We start from the raw sequence: 20,103 nt of genomic DNA, 5'->3' as shown, positions 1-20,103 counted from the left end.
TCTACAAGAAAGGTATTGCACACATGAGCAATGGCCGTACTCATGTGATAGACCGTATTTATGCTGCACTTAAGAAGAAAACATACAAAGAAGACACTGATTAGTTTGTCTGTGCTGAAGCTGAGAGACACACACACAGCTACAGAGATGAGTCTAGGTGCTGGAAGTGGAGGGAGTCTCCCAAGGCTCAGAGAAGTCATGAGAAGGTGAGGGATAATGAGATACAAGCCCATAACACAGCCATGCAATTCCTGTATTAAATGTATTAAAAGTGGTTTCGTTCGTTTGTTTATACGTATTTAATACATGTACCTACAGGCAGAAGAGAGATTCGGATCCCAATCTCGATGCCCCAAGTCTAGATTTCGAGTATTCCGATTCTGATCTGCTTGTAAATGAAATTTCTGAGCTTTATTCGTACTCTGAGAACTCAGAATTCGAGACGACCCGGTCTCTGTTCCATTCCGGACTGGAGTCTGTGTTTGGACCTGAGACAACAGATTGGAACAAGTTGACTGAAACACAGAAGAAGAATTTCGTGATGGTCATGCTCGATAAATACGAGGTGATTCTGTCAACTCTAGTACCACCGTCTGAGTAGTGGTATTGGGTGTCACATGATGTAATTATTGTTATTCTGTGCTATAAAATACAACCCTTCACTCTTACCCCCCCCCCTCTGTTGTTGTCAGGTGGTGGGTGCGCAGGATCGTGTGTTGGCAGTGCGGAGTCTCCTCTACCTCTCCATGGGTAACTATGAGCCTGGGTTGGAACAGGAAGACTTGTTCATGGCCTCAAGGGAGAACGTTTTCTTGCTGCTGGACTTAGGTCAGTGTACTCATGTGTGTGTGTGTGTCCGTGGGTGGGTGTGTGCGTGGGTGTGTAGGTGTGCAGTGTTCATACTAAAATTAATGGAGCCTTATAAATCTTCTTGTATACTGGTATATATATAATAATTATATACTCGCTTGTCTCACATGAGCACAGGTGTGTACGAGGGCACGGTTGAGCTGCTCCGGCTTGAGATGGAAAGGGGGCGTGGCAGTTTTGACGGGTCGAGGGCTAACATCACGGTTGCAGACAATCTCAGTCTCAGAGGTAATCAGACAAAGTCTCCTTTGAACTTTGAACTTACCCCCCCCACACACACACACACACACACACACACACACACAGTGATCCTAAGCCTCCTGTACGTGCTCCTAGAGACGGCTCGACACGAGGACCCGACAGACCCCCCACAGTGGGAGGCTCTCCGGACATCGTTCCTCTCTGGACTAGAAACTCTCGTCAGTTCCAACGACACGCTCACATCACTCTTATTCTCCATGTTGCTCAGTTTCTGCAATGGTAGTATGCCGCACTACCCGGTCAAGAAAATACTTCTCCTATTGTGGAAGTCTTGCCTGGCTATGCTGGGAGGCTCGAAGCAGTTGAGAATGCTGAAGAGAGATGCGAGGGAGAGGGTGGGCCTGGAACCAGTGTTCCCTGAGAATAGACCAGCCAGGCCTCTTATAGTACCCTCACCAAATTATGACCCCAGGTACGTGTGTGTGTGTGTGTGTGTGTGTGTGTGTGTGTGTGTGTGTGTGTGTGTGTGTGTGTGTGTGTGTGTGTGTGTGTGTGTGTGTGTGTGTGTGTGTGTGTGTGTGTGTGTGTGTGTGTGTGTGTGTGTGTGTGTGTGTGTGTGTGTGTGTGTGTGTGTGTGTGTGTGTGTGTGTGTGTGTGTGTGTGTGTGTGTGTGTGTGTGTGTGTGTGTGTGTGTGTGTGTGTGTGTGTGTGTGTGTGTGTGTGTGTGTGTGTGTGTGTGTGTGTGTGTGTGTGTGTGTGCATGTGCCAACGACATCAATGCTTGCATGCATGTACGTACATGTACATGCATGTGGCACTTTAAGTATTTTGATTTGGGAACTGGTGATTATATAATTATCATCCTTTTTAATTTTTACAGAGCTAATATGCCGTCTGAACCGCCCCGTGTGTTGGACAGGCCACTCTCACAGGTACTGTACACACTCTCCCCACCGCCCACACAACCCTCACATAACACACACACACACAGGTTAGCGACACTGACGGGATGGGAGAAGTGTGCTCGGGAGGAAAATCACTTGAGTTTCGGCCCAAGGCACACAAGAAAGATGTGGATAGTTACGTTGATGCTTGTCGCACAAAGTTCGGCTGTTTTGAATCAGAGGGGTTGGATGATGACCTAACAGGTATCTATGGCAATTCAATACAATGTACATTTATGTCCTCTAAAATTGATGCTCCTTACCCAAAGTTAATATAATTATATCGTCTTCTTTTTCAGCTGTAACACAAACAATTCTTTAATGTAGAGCTACAGTATTTGATAGAATAAGCCAACAAAGTAGCTTTAAAATGATCCTTGAATGGTGTCTGTATCTTCTGTAGTTTTGAAGATATTAGTGTCCGACATATCATAGATAGATTTGTTAGTATGGGTGTAACTGTCCCCCGCCTTACTGCAGGTCTGCCCCACCCCATACGAGAGAGCATCTCTGTTCTACGTAAACACGTCTATATTCCACTGTCTGATGTCCAGATTGAGCAGGAAGAGAAAATACAGCAGCAGAGAAGGTCAGTTTAAAGCATGCAGTTTGTGTGTGCATTTGTGGTAGAACCATCTTCCCGTTATAGTTCAGTGGACTCTTTCAACTGCCATAACTTGAATTCTGTGCATCCAATTTCAACGATTTTCTGATTTTCTGAAAGCTTAGAAAGAGACCTTTCAAATGGTGTCTTCAAAGTTTATACTTGAGAAATAAAAGTATTTGCCGAAATGACAATACCATGGATAATAAATAGCCCATGGTCCAAGGGCAAAAATGACAAATTATGGCCCCGATGAAAATGTGGATTTAAACACCTTCCTAAGCTTTCATAAAATCATAACATTTTCGAAATTAGATCAACGATACTAAAGTTATGGCTGTTCAACTACAACCCCCCCCCTACTGCCATGTTGCTGCATGACATGTTCATTAAATCCCCTCCTCTCTCAGATCCCCTCTCACGAAGGACGTGCCGTTGCCTGTCAGGGAGGGACAAGCGGAGAAGCTGTATCAGATCCTCCTCCCAAACCTTCCTCAGTATCTCATTGCACTGCTCAAGGTCTTGTTGGCAGCTGCTCCAACTTCAAGGTAAGCTGAGACTGTCTATTAGCAATGAGGTGCCATAGTTACAATAATGATTGGGCCAATAATACATGTAACTATTATATATAACTGTACTGTACATGTGTGAATATATATATAATCCATGGTATCGCCACTTTTATCTCTCAAGTACGAAGTTTGATGACACCATTTGAAAGGTCTTTTTCTTAGCTTTCAGAAAATCAGAAAATTTTGACATTGGATCCACAGAATTCAAGTTATAGCAGCTGAAAGAGTCCCCGAACCATTGATTAAATTGTGGAGGGGGAACATCTTTCAACAGCCATTAACTTAAATACCGTTCATCCAATGTCAAAAATATTCTAATTTTCTGAAAGTTTAGAAAGAGACCTTTCAAATGATGTGTTTCAATCCAAAACTTCTTCGGAGCCTAAATTTGACATTTTTCGGCCTCGGACCATGGGCTATTATAATCCATGGTATCGCCAAATTGGCAAATACTTTTATCTCTCAAATACGAAGTTTGATGACACCATTTGAAAGGTCTTTTTCTGAGCTTTCAGAAAATCATAAAATTTTTGACATTGCATCCACAGAATTCAAGTTAATTCAAGTTATAGCAGCTGAAAGAGTCCCCGAACCAATGATTAAATTGTGGAGGGGGAACATCTTTCAACAGCCATTAACTTGAATACCGTTCATCCAATGTCAAAAATATTTTAATTTTCTGAAAGCTTAGAAAGAAACCTTTCAAATGATATGTTTCAAATCAAAACTTCTTCGGAGCCTAAATTTGACATTTTTTGGCCTCGGACCATGGGCTATATATAATGATGTGTACAGTATTTATTCCTAGTAACAATCTAGATGTATACGTGCAGGCTAGCTACCACCAAATGTACAGGATGATATGTATAATTATACAACCTAAGTACTAATATTTAAAAAAATAATAGCCAAGTTGCACTGGTACTCTACCATGCATGTAGAGTGTGTTGTTACTACTGCAGGTCTCGCAATGACTCACTGAATATCCTGGTGGACCTGCTCCCTCCGGACGCTCCTAGTAGTAACAGAGACAACACTCTCATCACCGTGGATATCAATAGGCACAAGGAGATCATTGTCAAGGCAATATCGGCCACTCTCCTGTTACTACTCAAACATTTCAAGGTGTGTTTTTGTGTGTGTGGGCGTGATGTGTGTGTGAAGTGGGGTGGGTGGGCAGGCTGTGTCCTGATCAAGTTGCATTAGAGCACTTGTTGCCTGCAACTAACTAAACAGTCGTTTTGTTTATATTGGTGTGATGATCTTTACCAACCCACCTTTCTGTACAGGTGAACCACATCTACCAGTTTGAGTATGTGAGACAGCACCTCGTGTTCGCCAACTGCATACCACTCGTACTAAAGTTCTTCAACCAGAACGTCAACCAGTACGTGTCGTCGCGAAACAATTTCACAACGCTCAACTACCCACGCTCCGTCCTCTACCCTCAAGATGCGGAGGCTACCTCCGACATTGTGGACAGCTCTACCACAGAAATCGGATACTGCTGGAGAAATCTCTTCAGTTGTATCAATTTGATGAGGCTGTTGCAAAAGTTGACAAAATGGAAGCATTTTCCCACTGTCATGTTGGTGGTGTTTCGCTCTGCTCCTATTCTAAAGAGAGCGCTTAAAGTACGACACCCGATGATGCAGCTGTATATTCTCAAGATACTTAAGGTGAAAGTGAAAGTACTCGCGTATGTTGTTGTCATGTGGACTAATTGCAGTGTGTTATGTACATGTCTTCTGTACCGATAACGGGAGTTTATTGCACTCATAATATCTGATGTCTATATAATTATTATATTATAGTTTATTATTGATTTATTGCAACGTAAACTTTGGGATGATAAATGTGTTGTGAGTGCTTCCCAGAATGAACTATTTGACCCCTAACGATTGATAAATATATTTTGTTTGTGTCATTATTCTGTTTAATACTTTATTATAAAACCCCCTCAGGCTCAGACCAAGTACCTCGGTCGTAGCTGGCGAAGGACCAACATGAAAATCATTTCGGCCATCTACAGACGTGTTCGTCATCATCTCCATGACGACTGGGCCTACGGCAACGACCTCGATGCAAAGCCTCGAGATTTCCAACAGCAAGAGTGCATTTTGAAATCTTGTATTGAGAAATTTAACAGCACTTATTACGACAGCCAGGCTCCTGTGTCTACTGTAGTAGGGGAATCCCCTAATGAAGGGGGTGGGCTGGGGGCGTCGGCTCCAGGAGTGGGCGGAGATACGGGTGCACTGGAAGAGGAGGACATGTTTGACAAACCTTTAAACACAAACTACTTGAGCATTCTTGGGCAAAAGGTGATACCTCAAAATTAAGTGTATAATTATAACCAAGAGCTCAAGTATAACATCAGAGGAGGATCGTCAGGGTCAAGAGGTCTTAATCATAAAGCTGCTTCCGGAGGACTTTAATTAAATTCCAGTCAGCTAGCTCCACGTGAAAATTCAATTAAAGTCCTCCGGAAGCAGCTTTATGATTAAGACCTCTTGACTCTGACAATCCTCCTCTGATATAACAATGCATGCATGGGTGAATCCGTACCTAGGTTTAATGCATATCACCCTCAAACCTAACGCCTGAGCATTGTAATTATACTCATCACTTCAGGGGGGGTGGTCCTTTGTTTTGATAACCGGTTTCACTATGCTGTTATGCTAGCTGTTTGTTAGTGTTCACTAATTCCAGGTATGGAAAAATAAATAAACGGCTAGATCCATTGAATGTGCCTTTAATGTTAAATTAGTATATAAAATTAAATGTTTGAACGCTGTAATCATTTCTAATGTTTATTAAACACAAACGAGCTTCTACTGTGTCAGATGTTGTTTGTATGCATACATGCGTGTGCACCTCTTTTACTACACCACCAAGTTTACAAATTTCAAAGCACTCTGCTCGTGCACTTTTTGTTATTGGGGGGTTTCTAGCTCTGATGTGTTCGGTCCATTCATACTATACTATAGCACTGTAGGCATAATATTGAGGTCAGGATGTTGAACCCACTGACTAGTACAACCTTCCTGTCTCGTGTGAAAGAAATTGAGAGTGGTGGGGGGGGGGGGAGGGGGGTACTGCTAGTGTCAGGAGGGGAAGATGGTTTCTATAGAAGGGATTTTGAATGTGCATGTGCATGCAATCATTTCCTGTATAGTGTTCTAACTTCCTACCTCTAGTGCATGAGCATGGTCCAATACTGATACATGTTTGCATCATATCATTACATCATTTCTCCGTGCAGATGGAGCTGAGTGATATCTGGAAGGCCAAGTATGAGGAGTGGCTGGAAGTGGAGGTGTTTTCAAACCCTCGCGACTGGGACACCATTATCTCATCACCCACTGCCTTCCTAGAGTGTAAAGCCATGGAACTATAAACTGTCACTATAGTGATTTTAATCAGATATAATATGATGCTACATTCATTTTGTAACGCTATGCCAGTTCAAATTCTCTGTTTATGTTATAGCATGCATTGATTTAGCTGTGCTCTTGTATTGAATATTGTATTTATTTCCAATTCCACATTTGTATATATTTTCCCATAATTATACCAGAGCTAGACCATGCCACTTCATGATCAATTTTCTTGGCTTGTTGTTCAGTGCTTTGCATGTATACGTATTCAGTTGTATAATAAGGGCTAAGAGATATGTGTGTTGCACAATGCAGGATGTATGCGTGGGTGTTATTGTAGTATATCAAGAGTTCATTCTTGACTGTATAATTATAGAAGTGTGGATCAACTCTTAGATTTACCAGAAAGGCAGACTGTATAAATTAAATAAATAATGCAAGCCAATAATATGTTGTCCTTAACTGCAGTAGCAGCTCTGCTGTGCTCAATATCTGTTCAACAAAGTGAGTTTTAAGTTATAATCACAGGTTGCAACATGCATCCTATGAGGGTACTGTTCCACTTGTGTTTTATATGATAGTTGTGCTATATGCATTCTTTAACCTCATGCAATCCCTGCATAGTTCATTCCCTAGCTGACTGTTACACTACGGAAGTCTTTAGTTGCGCGGGGAATGCGAGTGCAGTGGTCAACTCTGGGACCGAGTGTTGTGATAGAGGGTATTTGGCTTATCAAACACAAGGAGCAGAGGTCTGTGTAGTATGCTCAAGTAAGTACAGCTCAGCAGCTATCATATTTGTGGTATAGCCGTTGATTGCATTGGTAGATCCAACTGGCATAGTGCACAGATTATTTGGCTTTGCATACAGCATGGTGACGAAATTTTAGCAATGGTTTTTAGTGTTGTAATTGTCATTTGCCTAATCCATGCTCTGCAGTGAATGTGATATGCTACGGGACCAGTACATGCCAGGACAGTGGTTTGGGACTGGATGCAATGGCGTCAATTGACTCGTGCTGTACCAACACCATTGGTGGACTATCGTACGTGAATTCCGCTGGAAACTGTATGACATGTAAGCTCACCCCCCCCCCACACACACACACACACACACACACACATGCACACACACACACACACGCACATGCACACACACACACACACACACACACACACACACACACACACACGCACATGCACACACACACACACACACACACACACACACACACACACACCCTCCCTCCACACACACACACACACACCCACACCCACACACACATGCACACATAATTACTTTCACTTACTACAGTATTGTCAGTCACTTTACATATGGCTCCTAGTTCTCATACCCCCCCACACACATACAATACTCACATTGTTGTACCCCCCACACACGTCAGGTGATCCAAGAACTCCGGACCCAACAACCGCTGCACCTACCACCTCCGCACCTACTACCATGGCAACAACCACCACTGAGGAACTAGCGCCGCTACCTGGGGACATACAAGTGATTGGAAGTGAGGCAATGTACAAATATAAGCATATTAGCCTGCATGCATGAGTCCTCTATATATAGCTATACTATGAAGGTTAAAAACATGCCTGCAGTACTACTGAGGGAGTACACCTCTATAGCTGTGTTGTTGAAATATACAACTCTGATACAATTAGGCTAGATCTATTTATAGTAACTAAAAAAAAACCACTCAGTTCTATTAACAAGACTCAGTATCTTATCTAAACTAAAGTGTTGTTTCAATAATAATGAAAAAAGTCTAGCCGGTATGGTTGATTATAGAGGTTATTAGACAGTGCCAGTCACAACTTGTGTACATGTAGCTATGAAGTACTAACTATCAAAGAGCTTATTTATTTGTGTTGAGCTTATACTATCAGCTTCCCTCCTTTACTTATTCCGGGGGTTTTAGTAAACCTTTAGCTGCAGTGTTCCTTCATTGGGAACATTGATGATTGTGCTTCATTCTATGCACCTAATGTATAACCTGTTACCATGGCTATAATTATTAATCACATTAAAAAGTCCATAGCAACATTCTAAAGATGAAAGCTTTGCCTATTATTTTATTAGACAGTACCAATACTATCAAAGAGCTTATTTGTGGTAAGCTTATACAATCAGTTTCCTAACAAGTGTAGGTGCCAGTGATCAAACACTTTATTTGGAGTGTCCATTGTTGACTGTAATAATATCATTACTCACATGTCTCACATGGTACGTTGAGTTGTCACGCCACTTTCCAGCCTCTTAAGTATATCCCAAAAATTACACGCCAGAAGAGGTCCGACACGAGTATCTCAATTATAGGCTGAAATTGAGTTAATTAGTCACATGCAACAATAACTTCACTGTTGAATCTTGCACGTGACCAAGCCTAATCGAGGTACTCATGTCGTACCTCCTAGCTCTGATTACATCCCACTTAGCATGAATAGTTTAATTCAAACTTTTATAATTATTGTAGCCATTGATTAAATCATTACCCCTCTCTCTCTGCAGGTGAGCTGGGAGGTGCGGCTAATGTCGGAGCCATAGTGGGTGGAGTTATAGGAGGACTGGTAGCTGTGGCGGCCATCACCACGGTGACTGTAGTAGCCATTATTGTACTTGTAATACGAGCAAGACCGGGTCCATAATTATATAATTTTTTCAATGTTGCGTTTGTTCATAATAATCAAATATCAGTCGAAAGTGTAATCCAACTTTGAAACAGAAATGACAAAATTATTTTAAGAGAAATTCAAGAGTACAGTGTGTAGAACTATTTAGTCAAGTATGTATTTAGCTCCTTGCTGCTCTGTTGGTGGTCACTTTCTCTTCCGGATTACATCCGGCCTATGTGAAGAAGAATCAGGTGTGAGCATGTGAAGGATTGGGAAATGGGGAGGAAAATTTTAGACCATTTTACAGTTACGGGGTTGTTTTGTACACAAGCTGTTTATTTGGGACGTAGGGTTGGGGGGACCTTGAGTGCCTGGCCTGTATATCATCTTCAGGGGCAATTAGAGGCACATACAGAGCGCATTCCTTTAACCTAAGTGGTGAACCATAAAGGGGATTTCCCAGGTACTCTCCCTGTAGTACTCTTAGTGGTGGAGCACTAGGACTTCTAAATCTTAATCAGGAGCCCATAAAGAGAAGGAGCGGCTAACTACGGGGATCACATCTCGTAAGTGGTTATGACCGCATTTCCATATATGCAGGGTCCACTAAGTGGTTGAATCCCTACACGTGTTATACGCAATGCAGGGATGCGGTTTGCAAGCACTTAGTCGCTTCCAAACAAGGAAGTGCGGTTTCACCGGCAATTACGAGATGTGATCCCCGAGTGTACGTTGAAGTTAGCCGCTCCTTCTCTTTATGGGCTCCTGTCTTAATACATGGCACAGTGGGAGGGGGACCACACTATGGGCTGTATCAAGAGGTCTTGGCTGTACACAATGGAACGTAGCATTAGTGAAGTGAAGAGGTAGTACTGTAAGCATCATGCAAGTCTTGCTCTACACTAGACACACACACACACACACGCACACACACACACACACACACACACACACACTCACACACACACTCACGCCTGCAATGACTGGGCCCCAGCACCCTTGAGGAGTATATAGGGAGACTGAGAGGCCGCTTGCTTGCTCTTGAGCATGGCCAGAGTGTTGAGGGGCGTGTCAATAGAGCTGGATGACTTAAGAAACTCCTCCTCCTGGATCTTCTTCAACCTCTTCTCAATCTTCTTCTTTCCGGAGCCTTTCCCGTGAAACTTGTGAGACATGAACCGGAATGCCTGCACACAGAAGAATAAATTTCAATAGTAATACATATAGGTACACATGTGTGTATACAAATCATAATCCTAAGCCACTTGTATAGTATTAGTTTGGGGACACATCAGAGGAGGTCCGACATGCGTGCACGAATCACTACAAGTTCAGAGCATTGATGGCTGTGATGACATCTAGGCCAAATACACAAGCACTTGTAGTGATTCCTGCATGCATGTCAGTGGCGCGTGTATAGTTTTCGTAGATAACAAAACAGCTGGTTGGATAGGGGGAAGTTGCACAAAAAGTCTTCTGGCTAGTAGTGTATAAACTTTCAATATGGAGGGACAGAGTATGTACTGATATTAAGGGATGCAGCAATACCTCTTTAATAGATAACTCTCTCCCAGAGTCGTCAACATGTACGATCCTGACGTTGGGTTTGTAGCCCTTCTTCTCAGGGAAACTCCCCTCTCGCTGGTACTTTGACAGTTCCCTACAGATGTCATGTGACGTGTGTACAGATGTCATGTGATGCAGTAAATACGAGGAAAATAGGACAATAAGTGTACACACCACTGATATTACTCAAACAAACTTGGTGGCTAGAAAAGTTAAATGTAAGCACACACGCACACACACACACACACACACACACACACACACACACCCCACACACACACACACACCACACACACACACACACACACACACACACACACACACACACACACACACACACCCACACACACACACACACACACACACACCCACACACACACACCCACACACACACACACACACCTTTCTCGCTCTCTCTCTTTCTGTCGTTCATACTCCCTGTGCAAAGATACCAATGACGTTACGTAACCATTGACAACAACAACACTAAACTAGGGCACTTACAAGTCTTTCTTTGCATCACCCTGAGAAGTTTTACTGCCTTTGGAATCTTTCCTCTTCTCGTGTGGGATGAAGCCTTTCCTTGCTGCCAGCTGGAGGGTTGCCAACACGCTGGTGGAGGCCATGGGTTCTGCCTCTTGGTAGAGCTCATCAAACTGGAGAATAAGAGTGTCGGCTTTGTCAACCCCCCATCACACGCACACCCACGCACACATGCACAGGCACACACACACACCTTTGCGTCTTGCTTCTTCTCAGTATCGCCCTGTACTTCGCTCCATCCTCCCTCGCTACTGTTGAACTGTGGAGTGTCTAGTTCCATAATCTCCTCAACACCAAACTCATCCTCCAGTTCGGCAACGGAGACACGCCTCTTTTCTAAACACAAAGTACTGAGAATAGAATAGCGACCTCATAGTCACTTACCTGGCTTCTCGTCCTCCCCCACCTGCCTACAGAACTCAGACGTGGTGTTGAGTATTATAGTGCCTTCTGTGGGCACAGTAATACACAGTCAAAATTAATACTTCACCAGGCATATCGTAGCTGGGTCTCTACCCACACCCCACACCCTCACCCACCCACTCCCCCACTCCTTCACACCCTCACCCACCCACTCCTCCACACCCTCACCCACCCACTCCCCCACACCCTCACCCACCCACTCCTCCACACCCTCACGTACCAGGCATATCATCACTGGGTTCCTCTTTGACCATTATCTGTGGAACGCTCTGTAACATGTTTGCCACCATCGCTGCTCCGTGGGGTTCCCCCCGCCCACGCTTCACCAACCTCCGGGTCCTGCATGAGAGCACATGTATAGCACATGATACACACTGGGGGGGGGTAGCCTTAATAATAAGTATTATCTCAGAAAACGAATAATTTGATAAGCTACTTTCCGGACGTCATAACTTCAACAAAGAGCAATATCAATACCAGATGCATTCAGTAATGACTATGCAATGTATATGATACTATCAATGTTCATATTTGAGAGATGACAGAATTGGCCAATTTCGGGCAAATACCATGGATTATAGCCCATGGTCCAAGGCCAAAAAGTGACAAATTATGGTTGGTACTTGATTTTGGATTAAAATACATCATTTTAAAGATCTCTTTCTAAGCTTTCAGAAAATCATAAAATTATTGATATTGGATCAATGGTTGCTGTATTTTTTGGAAAAACGAATAATTGGCAAGCTTACATAGATGTACTAAATAAATGATACTGCACATGGACACTCACTTCTCTAGCGCAGTTGTCACAGAGCCAGTGTCGTCGTCCCTCAAGTCAGTAGTAGTAGCCTCGGGCACTGAGGAAGGAGATAAGACAATAATAATGTACAGTCTGAACTTTGTACTCTACAATATCTCCACAGGCGTACAATGTATATGTGATGCAATCTGAGAAAACAGACCACTTGGCTTAGATTTTCAATTTGAGCTAGAGGCAAATTTGTGACCTTGAGTGCAAAGTGATGAATTTAGTTTTATAAGCTTACAAGTATCTATAGCCTTTCTACTATCTCTATGTGAAGTCTGGTGCTCTAAATCCAAATATTTTCACCTCAGTGCTTCGTCAAAAAACGCAAAATATAGGCTTACTAATGGAGTAGGGCATCTTTGAATGGCGTTTTTTCAATAATGCAATTTCATAGCAACCAACTTCAAACGATTATAACTTAGTCATAGAATGAGATATGTACAGACTAAGCATAGCATTGTGTAGGCATTTCTCTGCTCTATCAGTATGCATATAGATCTCAACTTTTTTAGACCAAGCCAAGTGGTCTGTTTTCTCAAATTGCATCACATATTACAAGTACGTACACGTGCATAGTTATACCAAAGTACAGCACCCACGTACCATAAAATACTACAGAGTACATTATGCTATAAATATAAAATCGGGCTACACACAATTATATTGATGCACAGTACATGTACAATACGAAGTATTCCACCTGGCTCATCAATATCCATACTGACATCCATACTGACTTCTTCTTGTTCCTGGCTGGTCCTACTGCCATGATCCCTGTGAGGAAAACACAATATTGCTATCACTACCAAATGCAGTGATGAATGTGCCCGCCCCAAACACTGGTCAAGTTTAGACCGCCTCTTTCATACATTGTACTGTAAGAGAGGAAAATGTGTTGCATTGAGAAATGGAAACAGCCACCGCCATACTACACATAATGTACAATACCTTCTCGAGCCATGGTCCTTAGTGCCCACATCTCCAAGGGGCAAAATATCGTCAGCTTTCAACTTTTTGCGAACTTTTCGCTTCTTCTTTGGTTTTTTAAACTTAACCATCTCTTCACTCGTATAGTACTCGCTGGCAATGTGGGAGGGGCCTGTTTCCAGGGAAACCTGAATAATTGAAGTACATAGCTTGAAATGCTCGTACTTTACAAACGGAAATATGTACAATTCTTTTAAGAGTTGTGTGACATGAACCTGTTTTTCTTGGAGTTTATCTTTAACTTGTTGTAATCTCGCTTCTTCGCTGGTGTCCACATCTCCCCTAACACCTGTGTGTGTGGTGTGTGGTGGGTGGATGTGTGTGGTGTGGGTGGGGATCACATGATGAGTTGGCCAATTGTTTCTAACCGAGTGTAAACGATTTTTTCTTCTCTCCTTCTATTTCTTCGTCGTACTTCTTCAACAGTGTGGGTTGATTCACCTGAGTGATGTACACGTACACGTACATGTAATAACAAGAGTTCATTAGGAAGAGTACGTAGACTGTACCACGGACAGGTGGCATTCTGTCTGACCTACGTCACAAATACTCACTACTACTTCAGGTACAAGGCGCTAACAGTAACACCGCTGAGAATAGCGGAAAGGCTATGAATAACATTAATTACAGTCATAGTTGTACATATAATTATACATGTAATTATACTGTACGCAACGAACTCGTCATTTTAATACTTTAAGCAAAACCATTTCCAGATATGAATTGCAAACTTAACTCTTAACTCACATTTCCAAACTCGTCCATTTCTTCCACTTCATCGTATGGATTCTGTCTGGTCTTCTTTTTATTCTCAACGTTCTTTGCTGCCTTCTCAGCGTCCACGATGTTCACGTTGACCAGCACATCATCCATCTCCTCCAAAACACCTGTAACAATAATTATAATAACAATAATTATAATTAATAATTATGAGCTACAACTGTCTCAGTGAGTGATAGAGCACATGTACATCATTCCAGGTTCTATACTTAAAGACTACAATCACCACACCAGTACATGCACATCACACCCCCACACACACACCACCTCCACACACACCTCCACCCCCACACACACTCACACACACCACGTACCCGAGTCCTTGAGAGTTAGCACTATATTCCTGCCCTCCTTGAAGGCCTGTGTTGAGTGCTCTACAGCGAGTCCAGCGAGATCAGCAGCTGCATACGCCTGTACATGTACACAGAGTACAAATAATTATCTCTTAAGTACTGGTACTGTACAGCTGAGTACAATAACGAATACATGTACAATGTATGTATATCCTGTACATGGTGAAGGTAACGTACCCTGTACCCTGTTGAAGTACACGCTAACGTACCCTGTACCCTGTTGAAGCACATGTTAACGTACCCTGTTGGTGGACTGCCCTATGGTCGAGTTGACTAAATCTCCAATTCCAAACTCTTCGTCCATTTCGGCAAGCATGCGAGCCTGGAGTTACACAGGGGAGGGGAGAGGTCATTACGTCAAAAACAGACCCAATTCGGAAAAATCACCAAAGTTGGATAACAATCTTTGAACGAAAATAACTTGCGTACCGTTGGTCCAATCTCAATAATTTTTGGATTTTCCGAAAGCTTAGAAAGAGCTCTTTCCAATGATATGTTCAGCTCAATATTTTAAATCGGACCCCATTTTGAACTTTTACCCCACCTATAGCCCACGCTTTTTTGTCGAAAATGGCCTCGAAAATGACCTTTGATTTTAATATGCCATCTGAAAGAGCTCACTTTGAGCTACCAGAAAATCATTAAAAAGTTGAAATTGGACCAACCAAACCCAAATTATGGCCGTCCAAAGATACAGCATACTGTATGTGTACATGTACAAGCAATGGATACACATTTATTTAATTAAAAAAACAGATAAAGTTTTCTAACATGATTTTCCGAAAGCGCTTATAATTATCATTTTTCCCCCATTTTGCAAATAGTCACCTTTTTATCTGCTGCTCTTTTTTGATCCTCCTTCTGCCTCATCCTCTCAACCCACGAGGTGGTGTTGTCTTCTCCGTCGTCACTATCACTCTCCCCCAGTGTGCGTGTGGAGCTGTGGGATATGTGGAGCTGTGAGGGTAGGAGGGGGCGTGCTAGCTACAGTGTGTGTATACATACCCTAGCTTCTTTGCTAATTGCCTGGTATCTTTCATGGTCGACATTTTCTCTCTGAGCTGAAATTATGAGAAAAGAAACAATTCACATTACATGTAAAGGTACTGGGGAAAGAGCAACAGTGGAGCATGTGTGGAAGAAATGGAGAGGGTGGTTTCTACATCACACCTTTTCAGCAGCCTTCACATGACCGATGTTCGTGGGAGGAGCATGAAATTCTTCCGTTTTCATAGGGGCAATGGCATCTCCTCCTGTCAATAACAACAACAAAAATTGATGAAAAAATGGCGCAGAGAAATCAAACAAGCGGACCTTCTGTCTCTTCTGTTTTCTGAGCAACTGCACCTTCCACTTGTAACGGCTTTAGTCCAAGTTTGGCTCTGAGTTTGCTGCAGGCACAAAAGGAAAAAAGGAAGTGAATTCAAGCAATTCAAATATGGACTAATTCCCATTGGGTCATACAGTACAGTACATACTTACTTAGTCTCTTCAATACTGAGCGAGGAGGTGTCACCTGACCTGGCAGGCACATCAGCACCTGCACATAAGTTTTACTAGGCATGCTGGTGCAACTCTTAAGATTTAAAAGGGTCAAACCATATCCGAAACAATGCTGGTGTACTTCGAAAGTACAAATTGACTTTGAACTACTACACCAGTGTTGTGGATGTAGTTTGATCCTTTTGAAACTCTTCTTCTTCACACTTTGATTGATACGAACCAACATATTTTATCAACTAGAACGATACGAAACAACATATTTTTATCAACTAGAACAATTTTTCCCATTTTTTGGCAAACCGAAAAACTTTTTGCTACTGATCAGACTCAAACATGCAACTTCTGATCTTTAGCAGAGCGCTCAAACCACTTGGCCACCCTTGCAACCTTCCGACCTCCAGCAGAGCGCTCAAACCACTTGGCCACCCAGTAACTGTATTGACCAGTCTCACTCACTCATTTCCTCTGCTTTTCTCTCCTCTTGTTGTGGTGACTGATTGTCGCCTCTGGAGCTCCGCCCATCATATTTAGACCGCCCCCTGGTGTCGTCTATATAGTATACAGGGGACCACAGTGTGCATGTTAGTATACGCATAATCTTCATACCGTGAAGGACACCTTTTGTTAGTTCTCACCCTCTCGTCTTTTCTTTGAACTTTCTCTGTCTTTGGAACCAGACCTTTCCTTTCTGTCTTTATGGTGCGGTGAACCAGACCTCTCCCTCTTATCCCTGCGATGTGGCGAACTGGACCTCTCCCTTTTTTTATCTCTCTTCTCCCTTGGTGAGCGTGACCTATCTCTGTACAGGACGGAACATAATTACAAGTGGAATAATTAAAATGTATACTTACCTGTTTTTTGATCTGTCTCTCTCCTTAGAACGGTTCCTACGACGACTACCTCCTGAAAAAAGAAAATATCCACAATAATAATAACGAAAAATTGACGTGATTTTTCTCACTTTTTCTCTCGTCATCGTCCGAGTCGTCACGGTGACGGTGTCGGCTCCCCCTCTTCTCAGAACCTCGTTCCTTTTTGGACGAACCCATGAACCACGTCCTGTACAATTCAACACATAATTATAGTTAGTGTACAGAATAACTCAAATCTAGATAAAGCACACTCTTAAAAAGGCTAAATTTCTCCTTGTCTATATTACTGAAATACTTAAAAATTGTACCTTAACTTGCAGACTTTCTGAGCTTCACAGAACCAGCGGATTTAATGTGTAGCAAGCTTTAATATCAGCGTAATTTTTAATCCATAATCCACATCATAGGTAAAGATCGTTATCATGCACATGCATAAGTTATCACGCCTTGTATGCACTAGCAAGAAAGATACCTCTACCATACATTCTGCCCAATGTGATCTGATCTCTCTAGCTCTAGCTCTCTACCTGAGATAGAAGATGGCAGCTCGAGTTATTCCAACCTCCTCCAGAACTGTACTTGTAAGGGGGCGTTCAGCGTTATATGCTTTCAACTCAGTCACAAGAATCCTCATAAATACAGGTCTCCAGAAAAAGGTAGTTTATAATTATCCCTATAAAAAAATGTGTCCATTGATTTTGTGTGTTTTGTTTACATACAGATTAAACAGCGGAAGTATTACGAGAAACCTACTAAGAAACGAGAGCGTTTGGATTACGAGAAGTGTAACCGTCTTTACAACCGCGAAATGAAGAAAAAAGTAGAATTTGTAATGAAACAGAACAAACCTTTACCACCTATTTGGTAGTAAAATTATTATGAACACACAAGAAAAGTAATAATCTTTCTCATCATCAATAATTTTATTACTATAATTATAATGTTGTAATCGAGGCTATTTCTATGTCTCGAACATAAACCGTGGTTTAAGCACTGCACATGCGTGATATGAAAGCGTCGGTCTCCTAGAGAGTAAATTCTCACTAGCCAAGTGTTTCTGTTGTACTCTTCTCTGTGAATCTTTTTGAATAGTTATCAAGCTCCTAGAATGAGGTCTGGAGTCTACCCCCAGCATTGCCTGATTGGAACGGCACTAGCCACTTCCCAAACTGGAGAGTTACGAGTAGATGAGATCTACAAGATGGTCAAGTAAGTATCTTGCTACTACTGTGGCTGACTTTTGATCACCATTTTCACAGAATACTGTTCCCATTTGTCGTCATGACAGCTCCCAGCTCCTGGAAGGTAACTAGATACTGTCTGTGAATTAAATTAGGATTATAATGACTTGTTACTCTAATACCTTGATATGCGCATAGGTTTCCTTTGTTTCTATAATTATACAGAACTCTCTGAGGCATTCTTTGTCTAATAGTGGTTATTTTGAGATGGTAAATAAGTCCACACATCCTGTTTTGGCCGCTAAAAAGAACCACAAGTGGAGAATCAATCAAGCAAGGGCTAATGATCTGCTAAGAAACATGGAAAAGCATAATAGAAAGATAGCAGCCAACAACACGGTTCTAATAGGTTAGTGTGTATGAGCGGAGTGGTATGGCTAAACTAATTACTTATTCTCCATGCAGGTTCACTAGCTGGATCTCAGGCCAGCATTGTGGCACCATCTCTACAGCAACAGCTGATAACTGATCCCACCGTACAATCCCAAGTTCAGCCCTCGTTATCGTCTGCTGGCAGCCAATTTCCGCTCAGCTTGCCAGGTTCTACAGTACAGAATGACATACGTCAAGCACCATTAATAATACGCATTACTACCCCAAAGCCTGCTATTCCAACAATTGATGTGACTGCTAGTATGAAAAAAGACGCAGTATTTGACCTAGCATGTCCAATATTCGAGGAAACAACCTCAACCACAACAACCCCCTTTGTTGAGAGTACCCCAGTAACAATGTCACCTGATGACTCAATTCCTTCCCTCTGTATGGATTTTAGCCCAGAATTGTATGACATATCGAGCGAGAAATCTTCCTCGGACATTAGTGAAGCGCCCGCTTTTGATACTGATGACTGTCTATCTGAATCCTGTCAAGAAACACTGCTAGTAACGAGTCAACAATTGGAAGAACTGATGCAACAATCTAGTGACGACCAATGGCTCCAAGACGTTGATTTGAACACTCTGATCACCCCAGATACAAGTGATGAAGCTATGAGCACAGTACTTTCATCCACTAGTGAAATAGACAATGACTCTGTCATTCCATCACATGCATTTGATATTCTGGAGGATCTAAAACTGGATGAAGAAGATGTGTTTGTTGATATTACTCCTAGTAGTTTAGATTCTCTCTTGGAACAAAAGGATAATCTCATTGAAGACCTGTTGGAGTGTCTCATCATCACAGGACCCAGAGAAAGTATTTTGTCGCCGGATGACAACAATGATCTTCCTCTTAGTGATGCCTTCTGTACTGCCAACAATCATACAGTACAACAAATGCCTGAGAACAAGTTTGCCATATTGAACAAAGAGACGGAAAAAATGGACAAATGGATTTCTGATCGTTGGAATAAATTCAGGCATATCGCGTCTAGAGAACAATTCCGAAAGAATAACAGCAGCTATGTTACTAGCAAGAAGTTCATTACTGAATCAGTCAGCAAAAAGAGACCTCGAGACTTAGAAATGGCCACAATGGAGTCAGCAAAACGACAGAAGACGACTGATATAACACCTGGTGGACAGACAGTCAGAAAGCACAGCCGAACACGCCTTTATGCCCCAGTAAGACAAACTGGAAAATGCACGGTTACGACTTCTATCGATGTTTCGGGCACATACTCACAAAAACATTGTCTACAAGATGACGCTGCTGTTGAATTACTTCCACTAAAGAGACCAAGATTTATGTATTCACTGAGAAAATGAACTGTAACAAACCGTATAAATAATTATAACATCATTGTATCTCTACATCTTCATTATCTCTACACATAAAATTATACAACAGCAGCACATGTAAAAAGTATTAAGCTTGCCAG

At 42.3% G+C, this 20,103-nt stretch overlaps 4 protein-coding genes across 4 annotated transcripts in view; 3 read left to right on the top strand and 1 right to left on the bottom strand.

Moving 5' to 3' along the window:
• LOC135344523 (xylulose kinase-like) overlaps positions 1 to 3,418 on the top strand; it is a 35,968-nt gene extending 32,550 nt beyond the window's left edge. The window contains exon 14 of the mRNA XM_064541736.1: positions 3,399 to 3,418. The gene's annotated coding sequence lies outside the window, so the exon portion shown is untranslated. The remainder of the gene's footprint in view (positions 1 to 3,398) is intronic.
• LOC135344520 (striatin-interacting proteins 2-like) lies at positions 43 to 9,338 on the top strand. Its single transcript, XM_064541730.1, has 17 exons — positions 43 to 206; positions 319 to 565; positions 693 to 828; positions 988 to 1,098; positions 1,177 to 1,543; positions 1,952 to 2,003; positions 2,063 to 2,219; positions 2,496 to 2,604; positions 3,030 to 3,167; positions 4,154 to 4,316; positions 4,481 to 4,870; positions 5,156 to 5,515; positions 6,457 to 7,075; positions 7,196 to 7,342; positions 7,512 to 7,649; positions 7,978 to 8,097; positions 9,099 to 9,338. The coding sequence occupies exons 1-13, from the start codon at positions 61 to 63 to the stop codon at positions 6,589 to 6,591; spliced, it is 2,511 nt and encodes an 836-aa protein (XP_064397800.1). The 5' UTR covers positions 43 to 60; the 3' UTR covers positions 6,592 to 7,075; positions 7,196 to 7,342; positions 7,512 to 7,649; positions 7,978 to 8,097; positions 9,099 to 9,338.
• On the bottom strand, positions 9,255 to 17,495 carry LOC135344521 (U4/U6.U5 tri-snRNP-associated protein 1-like). Its single transcript, XM_064541731.1, has 26 exons — positions 17,346 to 17,495; positions 17,127 to 17,224; positions 17,017 to 17,068; positions 16,801 to 16,964; positions 16,622 to 16,714; positions 16,145 to 16,202; positions 15,977 to 16,053; positions 15,833 to 15,915; positions 15,668 to 15,723; positions 15,491 to 15,602; positions 14,904 to 14,984; positions 14,624 to 14,720; positions 14,277 to 14,416; positions 13,898 to 13,970; positions 13,745 to 13,818; positions 13,491 to 13,657; positions 13,243 to 13,316; positions 12,525 to 12,591; positions 11,955 to 12,073; positions 11,696 to 11,761; positions 11,505 to 11,647; positions 11,273 to 11,424; positions 11,171 to 11,206; positions 10,751 to 10,862; positions 10,175 to 10,389; positions 9,255 to 9,434 (listed from the first exon to the last, which is right to left on the bottom strand). Exons 2-26 carry the CDS (start codon positions 17,212 to 17,214, stop codon positions 9,407 to 9,409), a joined length of 2,427 nt encoding a protein of 808 aa, XP_064397801.1. The 5' UTR covers positions 17,215 to 17,224; positions 17,346 to 17,495; the 3' UTR covers positions 9,255 to 9,406.
• A 575-nt stretch (positions 17,496 to 18,070) lies between these two features.
• LOC135344517 (forkhead box protein N4-like) lies at positions 18,071 to 20,071 on the top strand. Its single transcript, XM_064541728.1, has 4 exons — positions 18,071 to 18,246; positions 18,297 to 18,342; positions 18,444 to 18,627; positions 18,684 to 20,071. Exons 1-4 carry the CDS (start codon positions 18,146 to 18,148, stop codon positions 19,988 to 19,990), a joined length of 1,638 nt encoding a protein of 545 aa, XP_064397798.1. The 5' UTR covers positions 18,071 to 18,145; the 3' UTR covers positions 19,991 to 20,071.
• Positions 20,072 to 20,103: the final 32 nt, after the last annotated feature.

Source organism: Halichondria panicea, chromosome 11 (genome assembly GCF_963675165.1).
Source record: "Halichondria panicea chromosome 11, odHalPani1.1, whole genome shotgun sequence".
Classification (NCBI taxonomy): domain Eukaryota; kingdom Metazoa; phylum Porifera; class Demospongiae; order Suberitida; family Halichondriidae; genus Halichondria; species Halichondria panicea.
The sequence above is the reverse complement of the archived record's forward strand: the minus strand, read 5'-3'. Positions and strand labels throughout refer to the sequence as shown.